This window comes from Schistocerca americana, chromosome X (assembly GCF_021461395.2).
Source record: "Schistocerca americana isolate TAMUIC-IGC-003095 chromosome X, iqSchAmer2.1, whole genome shotgun sequence".
Lineage (NCBI taxonomy): Eukaryota > Metazoa > Arthropoda > Insecta > Orthoptera > Acrididae > Schistocerca > Schistocerca americana.
Window position 1 is genome coordinate 104,699,304 of NC_060130.1, and position 26,972 is coordinate 104,726,275.

Below are 26,972 nucleotides of genomic sequence, written 5' to 3' on the forward strand. Positions count from 1 at the left end.
ACTCACTGTATATTTTTAAAAGCATTCTGTGTACAAGGGCACATATGAAAAATCTACGTACAAATGAGGACTGCCGTAATTGTAATACTAGAACTCGTAAGAATTTGTATGTAGAAAGGGTAAGGAAAACACAAACCCAAAAGCATGTAAGTTTTAAGCAAAACTTTCTATGACGTAGATGAGTACTTTGATTGTGTGTAAATTTATTGCCAAAAATTTTAATTTATATGTCTAAATTTGTACTTTTAAAAAATGCCTTGAAAGTGATATTCCTTTATTATGTCTGTAGTACTTGTACTAGTATGATAACTTTGTTGTGACAATTCCTACATCATGTAAATGATTTACAGGAAGATAATAAAATGAAATGAAATGAAATGAAAATTGGAATGTCCAGAAGGCCATTCTGTCCATGGCCAAAATGTTGGGTTCATCAGTGACAGTTATTTACAATATAACATTGTGTCATCTCTAGATAAATTAAGTCTATAAACAGGCATAATGACAATGTGATAAAACAGCTGATGATTATTTCAATAAAAGACCTTTACGGACCTCACAAATAACACATGGAACAATGGAATATATGTTTTAGGTGATAGAGGAACAGAATAAAGACTACAACAGGATTACTGTTGCCAGCAGACTTTTGTTTATTACAGGATGAATGATCAGTCATTTGGTAAGCAGAATTTGTATCCTAATGTAATGCACTCAAGAACATCTCATAACTTTTGAAAGGTGTCAGCAGTGTCATCTAATTTTGAACTTTTTGTTCTCTATTTTTCCCATTCTGTAACATAAATGCACCAGTTTTTCAGATGTATCAGTAACACAAATGATTTTCAATAATTAACTATCAGTTTTAAAGGTGCTTTTATGTATATACACTACCTAATAAAGAAAGTGAAGCACTTTGAAGCTGTAGTCACATGTGGATATAACACCAACATACCATCAGTGGGTATGTAACTGGCAAGAGTTATTAACTTGTTGTGGCAAATAGAATGGCCATCATCTGTGGGATCAGCTCAGATGTCAACTCCATCCCATTGCCAGTATCCAGGATATCAAGGACCATTTACAACAATAGTGGGTTAGCTTGCCTCAAGAGAAGATGACACACTTCCCAACTAAATCAGTCCATGCATCCAGGCCAGAGAGGTGCTCACAACGCCAAGTTCTTTGTAAATTTCTGACAATATTATAATCAATGAAACAAAATCATATACCTTTTCATGATGGAAAGTTTCACTTTGTTTCCACCTCCTCCTCTTTTCAGATTTTCCACTTTTTTTTTGTCAGGCAGTATACATTTCTGATATTATTTCTATAGGTTACATGAGCCCCTATTGCATTAACAAAGTTTATTTCCTAGAACCAACACAGCCATTATGTTTTTTGGAGTATAGATAAGGGCATTCTTTAAGCACACAAGTGATGCAAATACCCCCTATTTTTGGGGTCAAGACAATGGACTACATCAGTGCTTTCTCTAAGTGCCTTCTCTAAGTGTTACACTAATGGTATTTAAAGTTAGTGAAGGAATTATACTGATTCAAGATATACAGGGTGAGTCACCTAACGTTACCGCTGGATATATTTCGTAAACCACATCAAATACTGACGAACCGAATCCACAGACCGAACGTGAGGAGAGGGGCTAGTGTAATTGTTTAATACAAACTATACAAAAATGCACGGAAGTATGTTTTTTAACACAAACCTACGTTTTTTTAAATGGAACCACGTTAGTTTTGTTAGCACATCTGAACATATAAACAAATACGTAATCAGTACCGTTTGTTGCATTGTAAAATGTTAATTACATCCGGAGATATTGTAACCTAAAGTTGACGCTTGAAACCTCCGACGTTCAGTTGTGTGTTGTAACAAACACGGGCCACGGTCGGCGAGCAGCATCTGCAGGGACATGTTTACGATGACGACCGTCTTTACGAGTGTGGCTGTAGTGCACTGTTGTGATTTGGTCTAGCTGTCGCAGTGTCCGCATGTAGCGCTTGCTGCTATTGTTATTCTGCATTCGTCTCTGCACGCAGACCAACTGTAGTACACCGTGTGATAGTCTAGTGTTGTAGGAACTGTGACCATGTGTATTCAAACTCTGAAAAGGCGGAGATGATACTCATCTATGACGAGTGTCGACGAAATGCAGCTGAAGCCTGTAGGGTGTATGCAGATCGGTACCTGGACAGAGAGCATCCAACGTGCCGCACATTGCAAAACATCTACCGCCAACTGTATGCAACAGCTATGGTCGTAGCATGCAAACGGGTCCGTAACAGGCCCGTCACGGGAGAAGCAGGTGCAGTTGGTGTGTTAGCTGCTGTTGCCATCAACCCACACATGAGTACACGGGACATTGCGAGAGCCGGTGGACTGAGTCAAAGTAGTGTCATGCGCATACTGCATCGGCACCGCTTTCACCCATTTCATGTGTCGCTACATCAGCAATTACATGGTGATGACTTTAATCATGGAGTGCAATTCTGTCAATAGGCATTAACAGAGAATGTGTTGCAGTTCTACCTGTTTATCTATGAAGCTGGTTTCACAAACCACGGGGCAGTGAATCTACAGAACATGCATTGCTGGTCCGTGGACAATCCTCACTGGCTCAGACAGGTAGAGCGACAGCGACCGTGGACTGTAAATGTATGGTGCGGAATCATTGGCGACCACCTCATTGGTCCTCACTTCGTTGCAGGGGCCCAAACAGCTGCAACATACATCGCGTTTCTACAGAATGATCTGCCAACGTTGCTCGAAAATGTCCCACTGGAAACGCGTCGACATATGTGGTATCAGCATGATGGTGCACCTGCACATTCCGCAGTTAACACTAGGCTGACCCTTGACAGGATGTTCGACGGGCGTTTCATAGGACGTGGAGGACGCATAAATTAGCCAGCCCGTTTTCCTGATCTTACACTTCTGGACTTCTTTCTGTGGGTTACGTTAAAGGAGAAAGTGTACTGTGATGTGCCTACAACCCCAGAGGATATGAAACAACGGCGACATTACACCAGATGTACTGCGGCGTGTACGACATTCATTACGCCAGAGATTGCAATTGTGTGCAGCAAATGATGGCCACCACATTGAACATCTATTGGCCTGACATGTCGAGACACACTCTATTCCACTCCGTAACTGAAAACGGAAACCACGTGTGTACGTGTACCTCACCCCTCTTGGTAATGTACATGTGCCTCAGTGAAAAAGACCAATAATAAGGTGTTAGCATGTGGACGTAATGTGCTGTTCCAGTCTCTTCTGTACCTAAGGTCCATCACCGTTCCCTTTGGATCCCTACGTAATTCGGTGCTCTTCGATACACACGATCGAACCGCAGAGGAGTGGTACTCAAGCGTCAACTTTAGGTTACAATATCTCTGGATGTAATTAACATTTTACAATGCAACAAACAGCACTGATTACGTATTGGTTTATATGTTCAGATGTGCTAACAAAACTAACGGGGATCCATTTAAAAAAACGTAGGTTTGTGTTAAAAAACATACTTCCGTGCATTTTTTTATGGTTTGTATTAACCAGTTACACTAGCCCCTCTCCTCATGTTCGGTCTGTGGAATCGGTTCGTCAGTATTTGATGTGGTTTACGAAATATATCCAGCAGTACTGTTAGGTGACTCACCCTGTATAGTACACTCCTGGAAATGGAAAAAAGAACACATTGACACCGGTGTGTCAGACCCACCATACTTGCTCCGCACACTGCGAGAGGGCTGTACAAGCAATGATCACACGCACGGCACAGCGGACACACCAGGAACCGCGGTGTTGGCCGTCGAATGGCGCTAGCTGCGCAGCATTTGTGCACCGCCGCCGTCAGTGTCAGCCAGTTTGCCGTGGCATACGGAGCTCCATCGCAGTCTTTAACACTAGTAGCATGCCGCGACAGCGTGGACGTGAACTGTATGTGCAGTTGACGGACTTTGAGCGAGGGCGTATAGTGGGCATGCGGGAGGCCGGGTGGACGTACCACCGAATTGCTCAACATGTGGGGCGTGAGGTCTCCACAATACATCGATGTTGTCGCCAGTGGTCGGCGGAAGGTGCACGTGCCCGTCGACCTGGGACCGGACCGCAGCGACGCACGGATGCACGCCAAGAGCGTAGGATCCTACGCAGTGCCGTAGGGGACCGCACCGCCACTTCCCAGCAAATTAGGGACACTGTTGCTCCTGGGGTATCGGCGAGGACCATTCGCAACCGTCTCCATGAAGCTGGGCTACGGTCCCGCACACCGTTAGGCCGTCTTCCGCTCACGCCCCAACATCGTGCAGCCCGCCTCCAGTGGTGTCGCGACAGGCGTGAATGGAGGGACGAATGGAGACGTGTCGTCTTCAGCGATGAGAGTCGCTTCTGCCTAGGTGCCAAAGATGGTCGTATGCGTTTTTGGCGCCGTGCAGGTGAGCGCCACAATCAGGACTGCATACGACCGAGGCACACAGGGCCAACACCCGGCATCATGGTGTGGGGAGCGGTCTCCTACACTGGCCGTACGCCACTGGTGATCGTCGAGGGGACACTGAATAGTGCACGGTACATCCAAACCGTCATCGAACCCATCGTTCTACCATTCCTAGACCGGCAAGGGAACTTGCTGTTCCAACAGGACAATGCACGTCCGCATGTATCCCGTGCCACCCAACGTGCTCTAGAAGGTGTAAGTCAACTACCCTGGCCAGCAAGATCTCCGGATCTGTCCCCCATTGAGCATGTTTGGGACTGGATGAAGCGTCGTCTCACGCGGTCTGCACGTTCAGCACGAACGCTGGTCCAACTGAGGCGCCAGGTGGAAATGGCATGGCAAGCCGTTCCACAGGACTACATCCAGCATCTCTACGATCGTCTCCATGGGAGAATAGCAGCCTGCATTGCTGCGAAAGGTGGATATACACTGTACTAGTGCCGACATTGTGCATGCTCTGTTGCCTGTGTCTATGTGCCTGTGGTTCTGTCAGTGTGATCATGTGATGTATCTGACCCCAGGAATGTGTCAATAAAGTTTCCCCTTCCTGGGACAATGAATTCACGGTGTTCTTATTTCAATTTCCAGGAGTGTAGTTTGTTGTGTCTTTGAAGTGCCTGAAGGCAGAGACAATGCAGAGGGATATTAATGAGGAAAAATTTTATAATAAATTTGATATGAGGAATCAACTAAATGCAAATATAGCAATTTTCTATGCTGGAAAGATCAGAAGGACAATTTTAAAAATTTTCAGGCCCAAAATGGAAACTGCACTAAGAGAAATAAATGACTGTTGGTTCTTTTAAGATCAGAAATAAATGCTGTAACGAGAAATAATATGATCAGAAGTGACAAATATGATTTAGGTGGAGATACAACAGTCGTGAAAAAAAATAGTTGAGGAGAATACACAATGAGTGACGAAAGCAGAGAAAAACTCAAAAACACTTAAACACAAAACAAAGAGAAAAATTAAAGGAGATATACATATTTAATAGGGTTTAAATTTCTGCTTACTTTTCGAACAGTTCCCTATTTTCATACAAATGTATAGCCATAATAAAAACTAACATATAAATATATACTGAATAATGTAACTACCTTTATGCAACTACTAGTTTTTGACCATAGAGAAATGACACCCATTTGTTGCAATGTAAACAGATAAAAACAGATGTCCTTCTCATGGCATAACTGGCAACATTATTAAAGAGACACAGTAAGTAATTTAATACACAGGATCATTTTGGAATAGCAACTTTAGTCCATTAATATAATGTAAACACTTGACTGGTTCTGTGTTCCTGAAGTTTCACATTCCTGCTGTGATGCATTTCTCACTCTCTCTCTCTCTGTCTCTCTCTCTCTCTCTCTCTCTCTCTCTCTCTCTCTCTCTGTGTGTGTGTGTGTGTGTGTGTGTGTGTGTGTGTGTGTGTGTGTTTTTTTCCAACTATACATTCTCTGCTGTGCAAGCCAAACAAACTCCACAGATTGTTATGAATAAGTTTAGAAACTTTTCATTAATTTGTTGAAGTGCATGAGAGTGGTAAATTGGATCAGTATTTTCACCAAAAACAGAAAATGGTAAGAACCAAACTCAAGAAGAAATACAGGCTCCTTCTATTTTCAGGGATTCAACCTGCATTAGTGGCAATAACTAGTGTTTGTGGCAACATAGCCATTAGAAATTTTAGTTTTATGTTCAACATTTTCCATACTTGTAAGATATTCCAAAGAACCAAAATCTGATAACACGGAGCACACATCTTCATCAGAACATTCATTACTGAATTCTGGTTTAGTCTGTACATTAATAGACTTTGCTTCACATTTTAAGTCTACTGGTTGCAATGCTTGATGCTCTATTTGCTGAACAATTTCACACTTATCTTGAACATTAGATGTGGTTGAATACACTCCAATACGACAGTAAGAGTCAGGAACATGCTTAACTGCAGTTAATGTACTCTCAGATGAGTTTAATTTACTTCTTGTTTTCACAAACATTTCCTTCCCTCTTTCTTCTTTGATAACTTGTTCTACCTTTTCTTCCTGAATCACATCACTGAAAAGTTCACATTCAGAATTTAAAGACTGTCCTGTCAGTGAGTCTTCACTGTTTCCACTATTAATGAAATTTTTTAGAAATGATGTTGAACTTAAAGATGATAAGTCTGAAAAAGACATTGATGTATCTGGCCTGGAGATGAGGCCTATATAATTGTTTTCATGGTTTTGCTGCTGTGTCTGTTTGAGACTCTGAAGACAGTAGTTTTCACTGTTGTCAACAGAAATTTTTTGACTTTCTTCACTGACATCTTTTTCTACTTGTGTTACCTGCTCAACACTATTAAAAAGTTCAGATTCAGAACAAGAACACTGATTACTTAATGACACTAGGCTGTTTTGTCTGTTAATGAAATCCTTGAGCTGTGGGCTATGTTCAGGTAAATTATATGACACAGAACTTAAAGATGATAAATCTGAAAAAGAAAGTGATGCTTGTGGTTTACAAGTATAGTCCACATAATTGTGTTCAACTTTTTTCTGCTGTAACTCTTTAAGATCATGAAGACAGTAGCTGTCATTGTACATGTCTCCAACTGACATGTTTTCTCTCACAATACAGTCTGACAATGACCACTCACTTTGATCACTAACATTGTCCTTATTTACTGGTAGGCTGTGTATATTGCTTGTTACAGATATATGGGCTGAGATATCATCACTTCTGATGTTATCTGTTCTGTAATATCCCAACACAGACACTTCTTCCACAGATACACTTGCAACAAGGACTTGAGATACTGTGACCATCTGTAACAGAAAAAAATCAATATTAAACTCATATATCATATTTGAAGTGACAGCCTATATAAACACATTAAAATTAAAATATATTTCTTTACACAAGAAACTTAGGATATATCTGTGATAATCAACTGAACTGCTAGTTTGGTTTGCAGGTATAGAGATGAATTAGATGTAGTTTCAATCTATTTTTTGAATTAACAGTTGAAGTCTACACCTCACTTAACTTTTATGTAGCTAGTTCAATGCAGTTTTCCACATGTTTGCTAATGAATGCTATATCTTTCATTATTTCTGTCACTACTCCTCATCACAAAAATTATTAAAGGGTGACCATTGTTGGGGATAAAAGCTGCAGATTTTAGAAATAAATAATACCAAAGCCCTTCACACTAGTAAGGGTAATTAATGTACATTGTCAGTCAATTGTTGGTTATGATAATGTATTATCATAAAACATATGAGGCTGTAAATACAAAAAGCCATAACATTTGCCTCACCTAGACAAAACTGTGAGAAAAAATAAAAAAATTATGATAATATACAACTGTCTCATCAATGAGATATTGCAGACTCTATGAATAAATCTGTGTTGATCCATCATGGATATGGGACAGTGGCTGGTCAGGTATTTACCAAAGAAAAAATTGCCAAACAGCTATATGTTTTCAGAAGTTCTTTTATTTAGATGACCCGTTTCAGCACCTCATTAATTCCACCTTCAGACTCTTACACACTCCATGTACAAACAATCAGATACATCAATGCATTATTAATTAGAGCCACCAATCTCTGGATACCATGAATTTGTTGTGAAGTGTATACTTCAAAGACTTGTTGTCGTGTATTTGAAGTACACACTCCCCAACAAATTTACAGTATTCAGATACTGACGGCTCTAGTTAATCATGCATATAGATTTATCTGCTTTTCTATACATGGAGTTCAAAAGGGCCTGAAGAAAGCATTAATGAGATGCTGAGATTGCTCATCTAAATAAAAGAACCTCTGGAGACATAGACCTGTTTGGTGATTTTTTTTTTTTTTTTTTTTTTTTTTTTTTTTTGCTAAAAATCTATGAATGAAGCCTGCTCAAGACCATAAAAATAAATAAAATGCTGTCATGAATAAAGTGCCTATATGATTGATGAACAATTTTATTAGTTATTTTTATTTGATAAGATCCAGATTAATAACCCAAAATGAATTTTGTGATCTTCTCTTCATTCTAGGATTGCTTATTTTATTGCCAGCACTATGTTTGACTATTGCTAGTTTTGTAAAAGGTGATCCATTTATACAGCCAATGGAAGCTCGCTACAGTTTACTCACTACAAAAGATATATACAAGGTGCTCCTCAATAACAGTGAATGCTATCTTAAGGATTTATTGCAAAAGAAAAGCCCCATCAAGACCATATCAAAATTCCACCTATGAGAAATAGAGCACACAGTATAAACATCTTAGCCAAACAGACAGCACATTCACCATGCACTTCACAAATCACATCGTAACTGACTGAGACAAGCCCTGGGCCAGCTTATATGTTGGATTCTGATATGGGCTTATCAGAGGGTACTCCTGATGATAAATGTCTTGCAGGTAGTGGTGCCACAGCAGTCAACAGTAATTTTGTGCCATCTGTTTGGTTTCCATACTGATGTCATGTGGCACTACTACAGTCACCCTCTAGTCAATCTAACTGTGACACAGAAAGGAGGAAGCAGAAAACTGACTATGTCAAGCAGGACACTACTAATGCTGTATTCAGAATCATGGGGTTGCTTTTCCCACTCATCTGCATTAACTTACATATTTCTTCATTTAGAGCTAGCTGCCATTCATCACACCAACTAGAAATTTTGCCTAAGTCATCTTGTATCCTCCTGCAGTCACTCAATGCTGACACCTTCCCATACACCACGGTATCATCAGTAAACAGCCACTGACAGCTACTTACCTTGTCCTTCAGATCATTTATGAATATAGAAAATAACAGTGGTTCCATTGCACTTCCCTGTGGTATGGCTGACGATATCCTTGTCTCTGATGAACACTTGCCATTGAGGACAACATACTGGGTTCTGTTACTTAAGAAGTCTTCAAGACACTCACATATCAGGGAACCTACTGTGCATGCTTGTTTTTTCATTAACAGTTGGCAGTGAGGCACTGTGTCAAACGCTTTGTGGAAATCTACGAATTAGGCAGCCCCCTGTTGCCCTTCATTGATAATTTGCAGGATACCGTGTGAGAAAAGGGCAATCTGAGTTTCACACATGTGATGCTTTCTAAGACTGTGCCAATTTTTGGACAGAAGCTTTTCCCTCTCAAGGAAATTTATTATACTCAAACTGAGAATATGTGCTAGGACTCTGCAGAAAACCAGTGCTAAGGTTATTGGTCTGTAATTTTGTGGGTCTTTTGTTTTACCCTTCTTAAATACAGGAGCCACGAGCACTTTTTTACAGTCATATGGGACTTTGTGCTGCGTGAGAGATTCACAAAAATGAAAGCTAAGTTAGGGACCAATGCTGTAGTGTAGTCTTTGTGAAACTGAAATGGTATTCCATCAGGACCTAGTGACTTATTTGCCTTCAGTTCTTTCAATTGCATCTTAATTCCAGGAATGCTTATTACTATGTCATCCATATGGAAGTCTGTGCACTGGTGAAATGACGGTATGTTTGTACGATTCTCCTGTGTTAACAATGTCTTGAACGTTAAATTTAAAACTTCTGTTTTACTTTTGCTATCACCTACAGCCACACCAGATTGGTCAATGAGTAATTGGATTGAAGCCTTAGACAGTGATTTTACGTAGGACCAGATTTTCTTCGGTTCTCAGCAAGATCTTTTGCTAAGGAATGACAGTGCCAGCTGTCGTAAGCTTCACACTTCGAAGTTTTTACAGACACAAAAATTTCAAATAACTTTGGCCCATCATCATTTGTGCATTCTCTTTAAACAGCCTTTGTTTCCTCAGCATTTTTTAAATTTTGTTGTTAAACCAGTGTGGTCTTCTCCATCCTTAATCCACTTACTCAGCAAATAATTCTTTAAAGCATGATTTACAGTACATTTAAACTTCGCCAGTAATTCCTCTATATTCGACAAACTGGAGCTAAATGATGTCAGTTCATTGTCTAAGTGGGATACTAACAATTCTAGCATAAATACTCTCGTAGCCTTCTCGGTTGGTTTATTAACTTTAGTAAACAAAGTCACTGTGATGATATCACGGTCACTAATCCTTGTCTACTTACTGACACTGTCAATTACATCAGGCCTATTTGTAGCTACAAGCTTAAAATATTTCCATTGTGTGTGGGCTATTGAACTAGATGCTCAAGACAGTTTTCAGAAAAAATGTTTGAAAGAACTTGCCAAGACTGTCAGTTTGTATCCCTTGAAATGAATCCATAGACATCCCAGTATACACTCAGTAGGGTAAAGTTGCTCAAACTAATATTGAATGATATTGGTATTTCCATGCTACTGACCACAGACTTCCTTTCAATGACTCTAAAATGTCACATTGGAATCAGAAACATTCAACAATTAACTTGATTTCACCTAGACCTGTTATATGTGAACAGATAACATCACTGTCACACTCTAATTTGATCCCAACAGAGACAAAATTTTTGACAGCTGCTATGAACACACACCCTCCTAGGCAACTTATCTGTCATTTTATATACACTCTATGACTTGCTAAATACTTCAGAGCTTTGTACTTTGGATTTCAGCCAGCTCTCAATCCTGAGAATAATTTGAGCATGAGAAATTTTCTATAGGGCAGTGAAATTGGAGAATGTTGTTAGAATACTTCAAAGATTTACTGATAAAATGCACAGTCAAAACATCTTTACTCTGAATAACACCTGATTTCGCTATCTGAAAGCTGTCAGAGAATCTCAGCCTACTGCCTAGCCTAAAAAACCCCATGTGCACTCCACAAGTGCTCTACTACCGGAGTAGGTGCTTCCTTTGTGTAGTGCACTCTTGACCTGTCGACTGGAGTCCTACAATTCCCCACCTGAAAACAGAGGTCCAGAAATCAGTAAATCTCCAGCCAAGACCATCACATAGTCGAGAAATCCTTTGGTTGAGACCCTCCATTTGGCTCCAAACCAAATGAAACCCGATCAGCTCTGAGAACAATGCTGCAAATTGTGAGCTCTGTTAGCTTCCCATGTGTGAGACCAGCAGCCATCACCACCTCTGCCAGCTACACTTATGAACTGAGGATGGCCTCACAACCTAAGCAACTGGTATCACTGATGCCGATGTGAGCCGCTACTTGCAGATGACTGCAACTGGCATGCTCGACAGCCGCATCGAGGCCTTTTCCACATCTCAGATGAGGCCCCGTGGCAGATGTACTGAGCGTGTATTGGGTTCCCTCCAGTACTTAATACAATCTGCCTAAGGGGCCCCACATTGGAGATTCTGATAACTAATAAACCCCTTCCCCCAGATATCTGCTCAGACCCTGCTGAAGGAGTGGCCACCTGTCCACTCACAGGGTGAATGCATGAGGCCAGATTGCCAGCCCTCACATTGGCTCTCCACCTTGAGTGATAAAAACACATTACTACCCCACTCTTCCCCCTGTGTGGCAGATCCACTGTGTCAGGTACATTGGGAGGTGCCTTTGCAGCAGAGCCCATGAGTGAAACAAGTGACACCTGAGGTGTCTCATGCAATGTGCCAGATTCTATGCTGCCACTTCCTTCTTGACAGCTGTTTTTATACCACAGAGGAGCTCTGTGATAGAAATAGTAGTTATTTACAAACCTGTTAATGGTGAGCATGTAGCTACTTCTCTAAAAGATGTATGCAACACTGTTCATTTGGTATGTGGTACATCATAATATTTATTGTGTAAATCATCAATGGAATATTCAATTATGTAAACTAAACTAAATTAAACTTGGGAAAACTTCTGCATATAATAAAATTGACAAGCCACACATTGGTTGACATCCCACATGAAGTTATTGGTATCCCAACAATTAGCTGAATGAGTTACTGTACTAACTGGAGGATTGTCACGTAGAAGAAGGTGTAATTAGCTGAATGATAAACACTAACTTCACTTAACGAAGGTTTATTCAGCACTTGCACATACAAGGGCATGGAGCAAACTGTGTTTGGCCAAAACACATACATTATATATACAGCTACAGAACATTTCCGTACAATGTTTCTTGACACTTGTGGATACTTCTAGGATGTACCCGAACCGAATATAGAAATTAAAATTGTACAGTCCATGCGAGTTTTGAACTCACAACTTTCCATGCAACAGTTTAGTATCATAACCACTACACCACCGTGCTGCTCACCTTCTTCTGCGACATTGCTTCCTCCTACAGCGAACAGCATCTCAGTGTTACGTTGTCCTAGTCCAGGAACAAGTCATCGGTCCTGCATACTCTGACTCCCGATGACTGATGCTCATCCTGGTGGTAACTTTCTTAGAACTTCTTTTGCCACTATGCTCTTCGTCACCTTTCTCCTTGTTGCCTGTTGCTGGAGCTTCGAATTTACCCTGGGTTGCAGGATCCTTGTAGGGCTCCGTTTGAAGGATGTGGACTGTATCTCTGATCTTTTTTTTGTCTTGTGTCGGCGTCGAAATCTTCAACTTCATAAGTAACATCAGACAAGTGTCTTACAGCCTTATAAGGTCCAAAGCAGCACCTGAGGAGCTTCTCAGAGAGACCAACCTTCCAAACAGGAGTGAAGATCCAGACGAGGTCACCAGTCTGGTATACAACAGGGTGGTGGCTCGTGTCAAACCTTGCGGATCGTTTTCTTGAGCCTGCAGTGTGCAGAGTCGAGCTAACTGCTGAGCTTCCTTAGCTGTGGTTAACACCTGGCTGATGTAATCGTTGCCCACGTCATCAGGATGTAATGGAACCACAGTGTCCATCGTCGCATTTGCCTCACGCCCATGAACCAGGAAAAATGGCATAAATCCTATGGTGTCTTGTTTGGCGGTGTTGTAGGCAAATGTCACGAAAGGTAGTACCTCATCCCAGCTGCTCTGCTCAACATTGACGAACATTGATAGCATGTCGGCTAAGGTCACATTAAGGTGTACAGTAAGCCCGTTAGTTTGCAGATGGTAGGCAGTCGTCGTGTGATGAGTAATGCTGCACTGACGGTTTGTCTCTGTCACAAGATTCGATTGAAAAACTTTCCCTCGATCCGTAATTAACGACCTTCGGGCACCGTGTTTTAATACAATGTCTTCCACAATGAATTTGGCTACCTTCATATGCTTCAGCTGTTTTCACGGCTTTTGTAATGGCATAGCGTCTCAGATAATCAGTGCAAACAACAATCCATTTATTGCCACTAGCAGGCATTGGAAATAATCTGAGGTCAGTTCCAACATGCTGGAAAGGCATTTCGGCAGGTGGAATTGGTGTGAGTCAGCCAGGTGGTTTCTGAGGAACTGCCTTTCTCCTCTGGCACTCTCAACAGTGCGACACATAGTGACGGACACTCCTAAATAGACCTGGCCAGAAAAATCTTTTGTGGATCCTGTCGTATGTCCTAATAAATCCGAAATGTTTGGCCCCAGGTGTGTCATGGAATTTCTGTAGAACATCTAAGCACATGTGTTTAGGAATCACTGGTAGCCACCTCTTTTCAAAAAGATCAAAGTTTTTCTTGAAAAGTAATCCATTAACTACCTTAAATTGTCCTTTCACATCCTCTGACTGATTTAAGGCAAGCATAATTTGAGATATCTTGGGTTCTTCTTCTGCTCAGCGGAGAGATCCTGGAGTTCAGCGAGACAGTCACTATCTTCATCAAAGTCTTGATGGTCTTGCACAGAATATCTTGAGAGACAGTCGGCATCTTGGTGTTTTCTTCCACTTTTGTACACTATGGTAATGTCATAGTCTTGAAGATGTAGTGCCCACCTGGAGAGTCGGCCTGTTGGATCCTTAAGACCTGTCAACCAACAAAGTGATTAATGGTCTGCAACAACTGTGAATGGCCTTCCATAGAGATACTGTCAAAATTTGCACATTGCTCAGATCACAGCAAGACATTCTCTTTCTGTAGTTGAGTAGTTTATCTTGGCTTTTGTAAGTGTCCTAGAAGCATAGTCTGTAACCTTCTCTTTTCCATCCGAAATTTGCACCAGAACAGCACCGATCCCATACCCACTGGCATTTGTGTGTAGCTCTGTAGGCGCCCTCTCATCATACAGACCAAGTACAGGGTCAGTCATCACAGCTTTTCACAGCACATAGAAAGCATCTTGTTGAGCACCACCCCAGATAAATTTAGCATCGGTTTTAACAACTTTTGGAGTGGCGTGGCTTTGATACAAAAGTCTATGATAAAACCGTGGTAACGACCATGGGCTCTGCTAAGGCTGAATGATGTCATTCTTCATCATTTTCTCTACCACGTCACGAATTATTCGACGTTCCGTTGCTGACACAAGGTATGCTCTCTGGCTTATTGGTTGATGGTCTCCAGTGCTAATCCGGTGATTCACCATCGATTTGTCTAATTTGCTCTTCACCTGTGAATTGAAGCATTCAGAGAACTCTTGAAGAATGGCAAGTAGCTTCTTCTGTTGTTCCTTAGTGAGATTTGGTGATAGTCGAGCTAGAAGATCTTGTCTCATAGTGGTAGCACTAATTTTGCCCACAGACTCTGCATGGCAGGTTTCTATGACGCTCAGCTGTTCTGCAATTAATGGATCAGCCTTTGCTATGCACATACGTCTTGGAAGGATTTGCGGTTCTCAGAGACAGTTACCTATCCGCAATTCACCAAATCCGTTCTTAAACGAGGCGACAGAGGCTGGGATGACCAAGTTATTCTCAAGTGGTATGCTTCTCCTACATTCCACTACAAGGTCCATGGGTTGATGCATGGCGTGACACCTTTCTAGTGCTGACTGCAGAAATGATCACTTCATCCAGCACACATAGTCTCCACACACTGGGATGCGGATCTTCCTGTCCACAGTATCTCATCTCATTTAGCATAATCTTCGAGCGACCGCAATATATAATTGCCTGAGAAGCTTTCAAAAAGTCCCATCCAAGAATGATGTCATGACTACACTCTTGTAAGACAATTAATTCCAAAGGCTGTGTATGGCCACTTATACCCAGATACATCTTCCTGTAAGTTTTACATATTTTCCATTAGCCACAGAGATGTTTTGCTGTCGATGAATACGGCTTTCTGCAACTGGCGACGGCAATTGTCCGAAGTGACTGAATATGATGTTCCAGAGTCCACAAGAGCTTGGACTGGTCGGCCATCCATGAGGATATCGATGTAGTTGCCTATCATTTTTGTAGTGAACAGCGGCGGAGGATTTTTCTCTTCGGCGGCCTCACCTCCAAGGTAGGTCGTACCCTTTAGTTTTCCAGGTTGCAGTGGCTAGATGATCGGCTGGAGCTTCTAAACGGCAATGGAGACCTAGATCGGCATGTTGGGGAGCGTCCTCTCCAACGGCTAGCTTGTGGTGTTGGTGACCTACGTCGTCCGGCACCCACATCTTCTTGTTCATCTTCGTCGTCCCAGAGCTGGCGTTGGCTAAGATCGGTCTGCTCTCTTCTGGCGTGGGCATCATAAAATATCTGCCGCCTTTCTTGACAATAGAGCACCATACATGCCGGTCGTCCACAGTGGAAACATGCTGGTTGGTTATCCTGGGTCCTCCAGACGTCAGTCTTACTTGGTGCCCAAACAGGTTCCTTATGTTGCATTCTAGGAACGTAACTCTGCCTGGGTCGACGTTTCACCATTTTAAAGGGAAATGAAGGACGAGAGATTGAGTTCAATGTCTGTTCCACTTCTGCCCTAATGATCTCTTTCTTCAGATTACTGGTGTTGTTCCATCTTCTGGTATTAATTTTGTGATGTTTGGAAAGACGGAGAGAGTTACCAGGAAAGTAAGAGCTGTGAGGGGGATTGTGAGTCATGCCTGTGTATCTCAGTTGGTAGAGCATTCTGCCATGAAAGGAAAAGGTTTTTGGTACTAGTCTTAATCCAACTACATAGCTTTAATCTGCCAGAAAGATTTAAATAAGTGCAAACTCTGTTGCAGAATGAAAATTCATTCTGGAAATATCTGTTTATAATATTCATCTACTTTGTAATGATTTCTACTTTTTGTAATTACAGCTCTGGTACTCCATTTTCCTTAAGTTTAAATCATGCACTTATGGAACAGAGAATTAGGTTTGGTAATAATAGCAAAGACAGTTTAAGAACATTCTATGTATTACATTTTAAATTACATCAAGAGTTAAGCCTAAAATTTCTTACCTGCTCCATTTCGGTTCCACAGTTGGCTGGCATATCTCTCCCCACGGCTACATACAGCTGTCCATCTCTATGCCCTGAATGATTTTCAGGCCAATCTCTGTCCAGCTGCATTACAATAGTCAAGTATCAAGCTGTTAGAGTCAATTATTCTCTCATAATAATTTATGTAATACAAGGCAGTGTTACATCTAAAATAAGATATTAAATCATATAACATTTTTAATTCCCTCTCAAAATTTATTTACTATAAGATTTCGAAGAGTCAAAGTCAGTCCTATCATCATAAATATGCAATGGAACTGGATTCCTTCACTGCTGTCATGCAGCAGATCTTAATGCATCAATATGTATTACAAAGTGTTCAACATAATTCACATTTAATTTCTCTACAAAGTTTTCAGGCAGATGTTCTCACACATGTGGGATCATGCATCTACATCTATATTTATATAGTTACTGCACAACACACCGTATGACATGTGGTGGACAGTCCCCATACCACTACTAGTCACTTGCTTTGCTGCTCCACTTGCAAATAGAGCAAGGGAAAACTACTGTCTACATGCTTTCGTATGAGCTCTAATTTCTCGTACCTTATCGTCATGGTACTTACACACAGTGTATGTTGGCAGCAGTCTGCTTCAAATGTTGGTTCTCTAAATTTTCTCAATAGCTTTCCATGAAAAGAATGTCATCTTCCCTCCAGGGATTCCCATTTGATTTTCTGAAACATGTCCATAACACTTGTGTGTTGTTTGAACCTGCTAGTAACAAATCTAGCAGCCCACCTCTGACTGCCTTGATGTCTTACTTTACTATGGCCTGGTATGGATCCCAAACACTTGAGCAGTACTCAAGAATAGGTCACACTAGCATTCTATATGTGGTCTTGTTTACAGATGACCCACACTTTCCATAATTCTCCCAATAAACCAAAGTTGACCATTCGCCTTTCCTACCATAAATCCTGACCTACACATACCATTTCTCATCGCTTTGCAACACTACGCCCAGATATTTAAATGATGTGACTGCGTCAAGTGCAACACTACTAATGATACATCTGAACATTACGGATTTGTTTCTCCTGCTCATCTGCATGAACACATTTTTCTACATTTAGAGCTATCTGCTATTCATCTCACCAACTAAAAATTTTGTCTGTCATCTTATATCCTTCTACTGTCACTCAATTTTGACACCTTACTATACTCCACGGCATCATCAGCAAATGACAGCAAACTCCTGCCTCACTCCTGACAATACCCTTATCTCTGATGAACACTTGCCATCAAGGACAACATACTGGGTTCTAAAACTTAAGAAGTCTTCAAGCCACTCAAATATCTGTGAAGCTATTCCATATACTCACACCTTCATTAAGAGTCTGAAATGGTGCACAATGTCAAAGATTTTCTCAAAATCTAGAAATAGCAATCTGCCTGTTGCCCTTCATCCATAGTTCACAGTGTATCATGTGAGAAAAGGCCAAGCTGAGTTTCACATAAGTGCTTCTTTCTAAAACCATTCTGATTCATGGACATATGATTCTCAGTCTCAAGCAAATTTATTATATTAGAACTGAGAATGTTTCAAGGTTTCTGCTGCAGACAGATGGTAGGGATTTTGGTCTGCAGTTTTGCAGTTGCAGGTTTCGCCCTTCTTATATACAGGAGTCACCTGCAATTCTTTCCATTTACTAGGGACTTTGCTCTGGCTGAGAGTTTCATGATAAATGCAGGCTAGGTAAGGGACGAATGCTGCAGAGTACTCTTTGAAAAGCCAAACTGGGATCTCGTCCTGACCTGATGACTTTTTTGTTTTGAACTCCTTCAGTTGTTTCTCTAGGGCAGGGATGCTTATTACTTTGTCATCTGTATGGAGTCTGCCCAATGGTCAAATTATGGTATGTTTTTACAACTTTCCTGTGTGAAAAATTTCTTAAATTTGAAATTTAAAACTTTGGATTTTGTTTTGCTGTCTTCTGCTGCCACACCAGACTTGTCAACAAGTGTCTGAATGGAAGCCTTAGAACCACTTAGCAAATTTACATAATACCAGAAATTTCTCAGCTTCTCTGCCAGATCTTTTGTTAAGGTATAATTGTGGTAGATGTTGTATGCTTAATGCATAGATCTTTTCACAGATGCACTAATCTCTACTAAACTTTGCTTGTCATCATTTGCAATTTTCTTTTGAAATGAGAGTGTAACAGCCTATGCTTCCTCAACATTTTTCAAATATTGCTATTAAACCATGGTGGGCCTTTTTCACCCTTAATCCACTTACTAATTCTCAAGACCACAATTTACAATCTGCTTAAACTTTACCCATAATTCCTCTGTGCCCATCTTACTGGAACTAAGTAGTGTCAGTTCACTGTCTAAGTGAGATGCTAACAACTGCTTATCTGCCCTTTCTAGCAGAAATGCTATCATAGTTTATCAACTTTCATAACCATAGTTGCTATAATGGCATATGATTGCTAATCCCCATTTCTATACTGATGTTGTTGATAATGCCCGACCTATTTATAGCTACAAAGTCTAAAATATTTCCACTGCATGGTGGGCTGCTGAAGTAGCTGCTCAACACAGTTTTCAGAAAATATGTTCAAAAGTACTTTGCATGACTGTCTATCTGTACCCCCTGCATTTAATCCATGGACATCCTGGTCTATATGCAGTGGGTTAAAGTCGCCTCCAACTAGCACTACATGACCTGGGCATTTATACACTACAGATAGTAGATTTTCTTTGAATGACTCTAGTACTTTCACAGCAGAATCAGGTGGCTGATAAAAACATCCAACAATTAACTTGGTTTTACCTAGACATGTTATACATGACCAGATAACTTTACCATCCCACTCAACTTTGAACTCAATAGAGGAAATATTTTTGTCAACTGCAGTGAACACTCCCCATCCTATGGTCTCTAATCTCACTTTCAGATATACATTCCATGACTTGCTAAATATCTCAGAACTTTCTACTTTGGATTTCAGCCAGCTCTCAGTCCCAAGAATAATTAAAGTGTGAGAACTTTCCTTGAGAGCAGTAAATTTGGGAACTTTGTTACAAATACTTTGACAGTTTACTGATAAAATTTTGACTGTCAAATTGTCTTTACTCTGAATCTGGTCTGACTTCCCTTGCCACATATTGTCTGGCGAGTGTTCATCAGAGTACTTCAAACTACCTTCTAGCCTAAAAAACTCTCATGTGTACTCCACAAGTACTTTGCTACCCCAGTAGCTGCTTCCTTTGTGTAGTGCACCTCTGACATATCAAGGCAAGTCCTACAAATCCCCAACTGATAATGCAGGCCTAGAAATCTGCAGCAAAGATTGTCACAGAATCAATGAAACCTTTGGTTGAAACCCTCCACTCGGTTCCAAACCAAAGCACCCCGACCAACTCTGAGAACAACGCTGCGAACTGCGGGCTCTGCTTGCACCCCAAGTGTGAGGCCAGCAGAATTCATCACTTCTGCTGGCCACATGAATGAGCTGAGGATGGTCTCAGAACCCATGCAACAGGTATCATCGGTGCCGACACGAGCCACAAGTTGCAGATGACTGCACCTTCCACAGTAGCTGTCAGGTGAGGTCCAACAGACATACCGAGTGCACATTGGCTTTCTTTTCAGCCCTGAATGCTATCTGCCTAAGCAGCTCCATAACATGCCTAGTGTTGGAGCTACCAATACCTAGTAAACCCCTCCCCCCATGTGCCTGCTCAGACCCTACTGAAGGAGCAGCCACCTACCTACTCACTGGGTGAATGAGCGAAACCAGATGACCAGTCTCCAAATTGGTCCTCTGCCTCAAACACATTACCACCTGCCACTCACTCTGCTGAGAGGGCAGATCCACCACATCATGTACACAAAACTTGCTTTTTTTAAATGTATGACCAGTATGATATCATATTTTTGGTAAACTCTCAATCTAACTCAGTCATTTTTGTTACACAAGAGGAGACATAAAGGCAATGCATAGTGCAAATTCTACACACGCCTGCAGAACTCTCTTCCAACATCCATCTGCATTACGTCTTGGAAATATCTACATACTGAAAATGTTTCACTTTGTTTAAAACTAACTTAGTTGAACGTAGTATAAATTTGAATGTCTGTGATCACAGCACAAAACACTATGTGAAACTCAGTGTGCATACAACTTGAAAGTTTACAATTAAAAATTATGATTTCACCAGGTATTCAGTTATACTATAACTGGCCTAAAAAAATAAAATACGGTAATAGTAATTAAAAAAGTCTATGTAGTTATGGAATAGGAATCTGTAATCTTTCTTGCTTGACCATTGATTCTGTACAGTATCTGAATTTCTTGTACACTCAAGTTCAAATTAATATGAACTCAGCAAATGCAGGAATAATTTTTGTAAAGGTGACAATCAGTAATGTAAAACTTAAGTTAATAATTTGTTTTATATCTGCACCATCTATAATTTTGCCAATTGAGGACTGGTACTTTATTTGCTGATGTGTGATCTTGTGGGCATATATACAAGGTGGTCCTTAGGTGTGGAACCAACTTTCTAAAGCAAAACGCATGAATAAACAAAAATTTAAAGTCAATAATATTATTAGTTTCGATTGTTTGAAATTTAAATTTGATGGCATGGGGCAGGCGGGGGAGGGGGGGGGGGAGTATGTATGATATGGGAGAACTGAAAAACCTGTGGGTCTGTTACCAAGATGGAAGCCATTTGGGAAACCTCCACCTTGGATGCAACTCATTATTTTCAAATAGAAATCATGTAACATATCAGACAGACAGAGAATTACATGAGAAAAGTTATGGTATCCTTTATTCATGCATTGTTTCATTCATTCTTGAGATATGGCTCATATTTATTTCTTACCAGTGATGTGAAAAATAGTGACATTTCCACGGGCTGAACACCCTGAGATTGTCCTGTCATTGTGAGACTGGAGCACCCATGTTATCATAGAGGACCTTAACTCATAGAGGACTTTAACCCAAAACAAGCCAGGCAGACCACGTATTACCTATAGTACAGTGGCTAAATTTCCCCTGAAATTTAATGAAATTGGATCTGTCACAGACAAACATTAAGCCGTACAGCAAAAATTGCTGTGGATGAAGCAACATCAACTGATGGTCAATAAGCACTCAGAGCACACTACTTGTCACATCTAGCACAAAACTGGAGTCAGTAATACATCAAAAACAAGAATTTTGTGTATACATGCATGACATCCTTACAAAATGCAAATGTTACATCTCAAAAGAATGATGAAATCATTGGGTTTAGTTTGCAGAATACATGACACACAAATGTAAAATGTTGTTTCTCCTGTGACAAAGTGTATATGGATAGAGATAATTCCTAGATGAGGAGAGAAAAATAAATAGAATCACAGATACTGGTCATATGCCAACCAACTCTGGATGGATTCATCAAAAGTAGCTGATGCATAAAAATGACATATGCATAAATATGACATTCTTGTATTGTTGGATCCTCCTTCATTGTGGGTCCACTAATGGTAGTCCATTATCTGTAGTTATTAGATGAAGACGTGCACCTGCTGGAGTGGCCAAGCAGTTCGAGGCACTAGTCTGGAACCGCGCGACCGCTATGGTCGCAGGTTCGAATCCTGCCTCGGGCATGGATGTGTGTGATATGTCCTTAGGTTAGTTGGGTTTAAGTAGTTCCAAGTTGTAGGGAACTGATGACCTCAGAAGTTAAGTCCCATAGTGCTCAGAGCCATTTGAACCATTTTTTTTTTTTTTTTTTTTTTTTTTTTTTTTTTTTTTTTGAAGATGTGATTCAATCACTGCTGTCTGAAGATGGGACATATCCAACTTTCTTTCAGCATGGTGGTGCCCCACCTTGTTCTGGGCTAGCTGGCTGAGCATATCTGGATATCCAGCTTCCCTGGTGATGGTTATATCATAGAATCCTGAAGGAGTATTCACCATGTACCCGGATTTAAGCCCATTAGATTTATACCTGTGGGGCCATATGAAGGTAATTGTGTATGCATGAAGATCAGAAGCCTTGTTCACTTCAGAAGCAAATTTTTAATGCCTGTGCTTGCATTCTGATAAATTTGTTGGTTAAAGCCAGTAAGGAATGGGTGAAGAGGATAATAACAATCTTATAATGCATTAGACAACACACTGAGCGCAACATGTAAACTTCAAGTGTTACTACCAGAATTAGCTTCTTTCTGCACAGAATGCAACATAGCATGGGAATTAACAAAGCTTTGCTCAAATTAAATATATCATCATTTTTCTCACGTAATTCTCTATCTGTTTTATATGCCACATGACCCCTTTTCCACATCAAAATTACAAGTTGCATCAAATATTGTGGCTTTCAAAATGGCCACCATATTAGTAATATAACCTCAAAGATTTTCCTCTTCTCTTCTCATACTACTTGACTTTAACTCTCTGTTTATCCACTTGCTTTGTTTTAGAAAGATATATATTAAAAGTTTCGTGAATGGTCTCAGAATATAAAGGAAATAGGAGTTACTAACAAAATACTGACTGCCCTTAAAATGCCCACCATTAGCTACAACACACTTCTGACATCAGATGCTAAGCTTTTGGAAACTGTCAGCACATACTTCTTGTTGAATTTCTCAAAGACCGTGGTCACATGCTGTTGGGCACCTGCATCATTACAGGACGTGAGACGTGGTGCTACCAGTATGATTCAGAGACTGAACAACTGTCAATAGCACGGTGTTCATTATCTCACCCACCATCCTCAGGTATAAATTGCTGTTACAAAAGGTGAACAGCATTGTCTTAATCTCGATTTTGTCACCCAACTTTCTTTGGAAGATAAGTAAGACAATGAACACCATGATACTGACTGTTATTGATCTCTGGGTTATATTGGTAACAAAAGCTCTCGTCTTCTGTAATGATGCAGATATCTAACAACACAAGGCCATGATGCTTTGAGAAATTCCACAATAAGTGTTTGCTGACAATTCCCAATAGGTTTGCACCTGAAGCCAGACGTGTGTTGCAGCTAATAGTGATTAGTTTGAAGACCAGTATAGGTATTTTGTTTATAATTCTTGTTTCCATTATTTTCTAAGATCATTAATGGAATTTTTCAAATGCACCCTGTATGGAAAAGTCACATATGCTCATTCAAGGAGCACAAAAAATAAGCCCTCTGCAATAAATCATAGACTTGCGTTATGTGCCATTTTTTGGGAAGTTCTTAACAGAATGTACTTCATAAAGAAGATAGCAAGTATTTATACAGAGTCCAGTCATATTAATGTGACCACAACTTGTGTTTAACATCAATGTGCAATAAACAGTAACAGATGGCAGGGGGCAGCATAAGCAGTGGAGGGTGTAAACCTCACTGGGGGACATGGAAAACAATACAGTCATTGTCATAATGTGGATATAGAGTGACTAATCTGATGTAAACTGTGCTACCATGGATAAAATATACTGTGCATGGCAAAATGACGCTGTCCAAAACTGGCACCGAGGCAGCTGTAGTGCACCAGCGGCTACAAATGACAGGGGTGAACGATAGCTGAGTATGTGAACATATGTGCAACTGGCTGCCCACATGAACCAATGGGTTGCCAATAGTGTCTTCTCAATGACCATTCAGAAAATAATGCTACATTGTGGGCCTCCACAGTAGGCGCCTGGTTCGTGATCCCGTGCTGACTGCTGTTCATTGGGGATGAAGGCTGGGATTTGCGTGCCAATATTGCAACTGGATATCCATTGAGCAGCTAAAGGTGGCCTTTTCAGATCAGATAGACGGCTGTCAGTATGTACGGCATGAAATGTCTGAAACAATTGACAGAAGAGCCCGGGCCAGAGGGCATTCCTGGGTACTCTTGTTATTCTGTAAGGCAGAGTGGATCAACACGAGTATGTATTTATCCTTAGGGACCATGTCCACCCCTACATGCAGTCTGTTTTTCCTCAGCACAGTGGCATCTACCAGCAGGGCACTGCAATGTATTGCACAGCTCGCAGCGCACATGCATGGCTAGAAGAGCACCGGGAAGAGTTTGCCGTACTCCCTTGGCCAACAAATATCCTATATTTACATCCGATCAAAAATGTGGGACACCCTGGATCAGGTTGTTTGCACCATCAATTCTCAGCTGAGAGATGTAATGCAGCTCTGGAGTTGGTATGTCTCCACATCCATGTCAGTGCCTTTCAGAACCTCATTAACTCTCTTTGTTCATGTATAAACACAGTCAGTGCTGCAAAAGGTGGTTATTTGGGCTTCTTACACATGGTCACATTAACATGACTGGAGAGTGTAACATTGCCATTCTTTTAATTAAGTTATTTTGTCAGTTTTCATTATTAATAGAACAGTAGTTACATGCTCTGACCTCGTTATCAGCCACTGGCTGTGTATTTTGTGTCATACGCAAATTATCAACTTTCAGCAGCCATGTCACATCTGTATGACCAACATCATTTTCATCCTGAAATAAGGCAAATGAATTTTTTTATCCCTTAGACATATACAATACCAACACCATAGAATCATTATACCATTTAAAAGTATAGTCCCATAAAATTGATGAAGTACTACGTTATGTGGAAATTTCAGTATTGAATGGGAAAAGGATTTAAGAAAGGCAGGATTTTGAAGAATTGTCAATACCTTATAACATGGAGGCAACCATATGTGCATCAACAGGAGTAACCTTTTCAAAGTCAGGCACTTATTGACATTATTACTATTATTAAGAGATATGACTATGAGTCACATGTAGTTCAGACAGAAATACCTGACCATCATGGACAGCTGATCTGCTTTTGCTGAAGTAATGACATAGCATCAGAATCAAAACGTACATTATTAACAACTTTGAAACAATATGAAATTGGGAAACATGGAATGAAGCCCTACTGGTACACAATATAAATGAAAAGTCTGGTTCAGTTATTACAACAATTAAATATCATTTTAATATAGCATTCCCCCAAAGTATAAAGACAAGAGAAGCTTCAGAATCAAACACAGCGGATTACCAATGAAATATTAGAACAGCATAAGAAGCTGCAGGATCTGAGCCAGTTGGAGAAAGCTGAAAACTGTGTGGCGGCCGCACCGTTCAAATGCGCAAAGGACTGAACTACGGCACAGCCGATACAAGTAAGCAACCCCCGGCATTCACGAGTGCAGCTATACTGCTACGCCGAATTTTGGCAATGGTGCATCACACACCAGATGCACGGAACAAAGTAAGGGGACAGTGCGAGCCGGTCAACGCAACTTGACACATGTCTCCGCTCCACCGACTTCACCATCACGGACCACGTGACTCCCCCGCAAATGCATATGCGCAGTCTGAAACGCAGTCACTCATTTCGCGGAGTGCACCCTTCCATTTGACAGTGCCTTCCTCCCTTCCGTGGACATCGCGGCGCTTCCGCTTGCGCCAGGAGCTGGACATTCAGCGACACGGCCTTTATCTTGCTCGGTCCACGCGGTTTCACCACAGCTGATCACTGGAGTGTACACCCTCTGGGATCTGGGATCGAGCTGTACCATTAGGGCAACTTGCCTGAACGGATGAACGTTAATGATGCATTGCATTTGCAACGTAGTGTAAGTGTTCCAAAGAATAAATGTGTCACGACAAAACTGCTGTAGTCATTCCGTCACCAAGCCTCTCCCTTGAACATAGTGCGTGGGCACAGCAATAAAGCCACTTCACCACATGTTAATGCCCGTAAGCGGTGATACCACACGTCCCTGCTTCACTGGTGACCCCGACGTGATCTGACACATTTTGGGGACAGACAATATCGTCACCGATTGTTTGTTCCGAGCGTGTGCCGTCATGTCAGCCCCTGTGAACTTTGAGGACGTCGCCCAAGTACAGGAGAGTGATGAAGAGCTGCACCGCTTGCGTCACGAAACTTCCAGTGGCCTGCAACTGGAGCTGGTGCCTGTCCCCAGCTCTGCACGGAAGATTTTGTGTGACATCTCAACCGACACGCACTGACCATTCCTTCCGGAGAAATTCTGGCGCAGTGCCTTCTACCGCATCCACGGACTGTCACACCCCAGCACCGACACCACTGCGGCGCTCGTGGCTTCGCGTTTTGTCTGGCCCGGGTTTCGGAAGGACTGCCACGAATGGGCACACATTTGCACAGCATGTCAGCAAGCCAAAGTTGGAAGGCACACCCACGCACCCGTGGGCTACTTTCCTGACGCGAGACGCCGATTTGCGCACGTGCACATGGACCTCGTCGGCCCACTTCCTCTCTCTTGAGGCAAGCAG

General features: G+C 41.2%; 1 protein-coding gene across 1 annotated transcript in view; it reads right to left on the reverse strand.

Moving 5' to 3' along the window:
- Window positions 1-5,964: 5,964 nt before the first annotated feature.
- The window catches only part of LOC124555839 (cytokine receptor-like), a 235,194-nt gene continuing 214,186 nt past the window's right edge, over window positions 5,965-26,972 (reverse strand). Inside the window, exons 19-21 of the mRNA XM_047129904.1 lie at window positions 25,062-25,157; window positions 16,656-16,760; window positions 5,965-7,336 (exon numbers count right to left, since the gene is read on the reverse strand). Of these exons, the coding sequence (XP_046985860.1) occupies window positions 6,164-7,336; window positions 16,656-16,760; window positions 25,062-25,157 (1,374 nt within the window). The 3' untranslated portion in view covers window positions 5,965-6,163. The remainder of the gene's footprint in view (window positions 7,337-16,655; window positions 16,761-25,061; window positions 25,158-26,972) is intronic.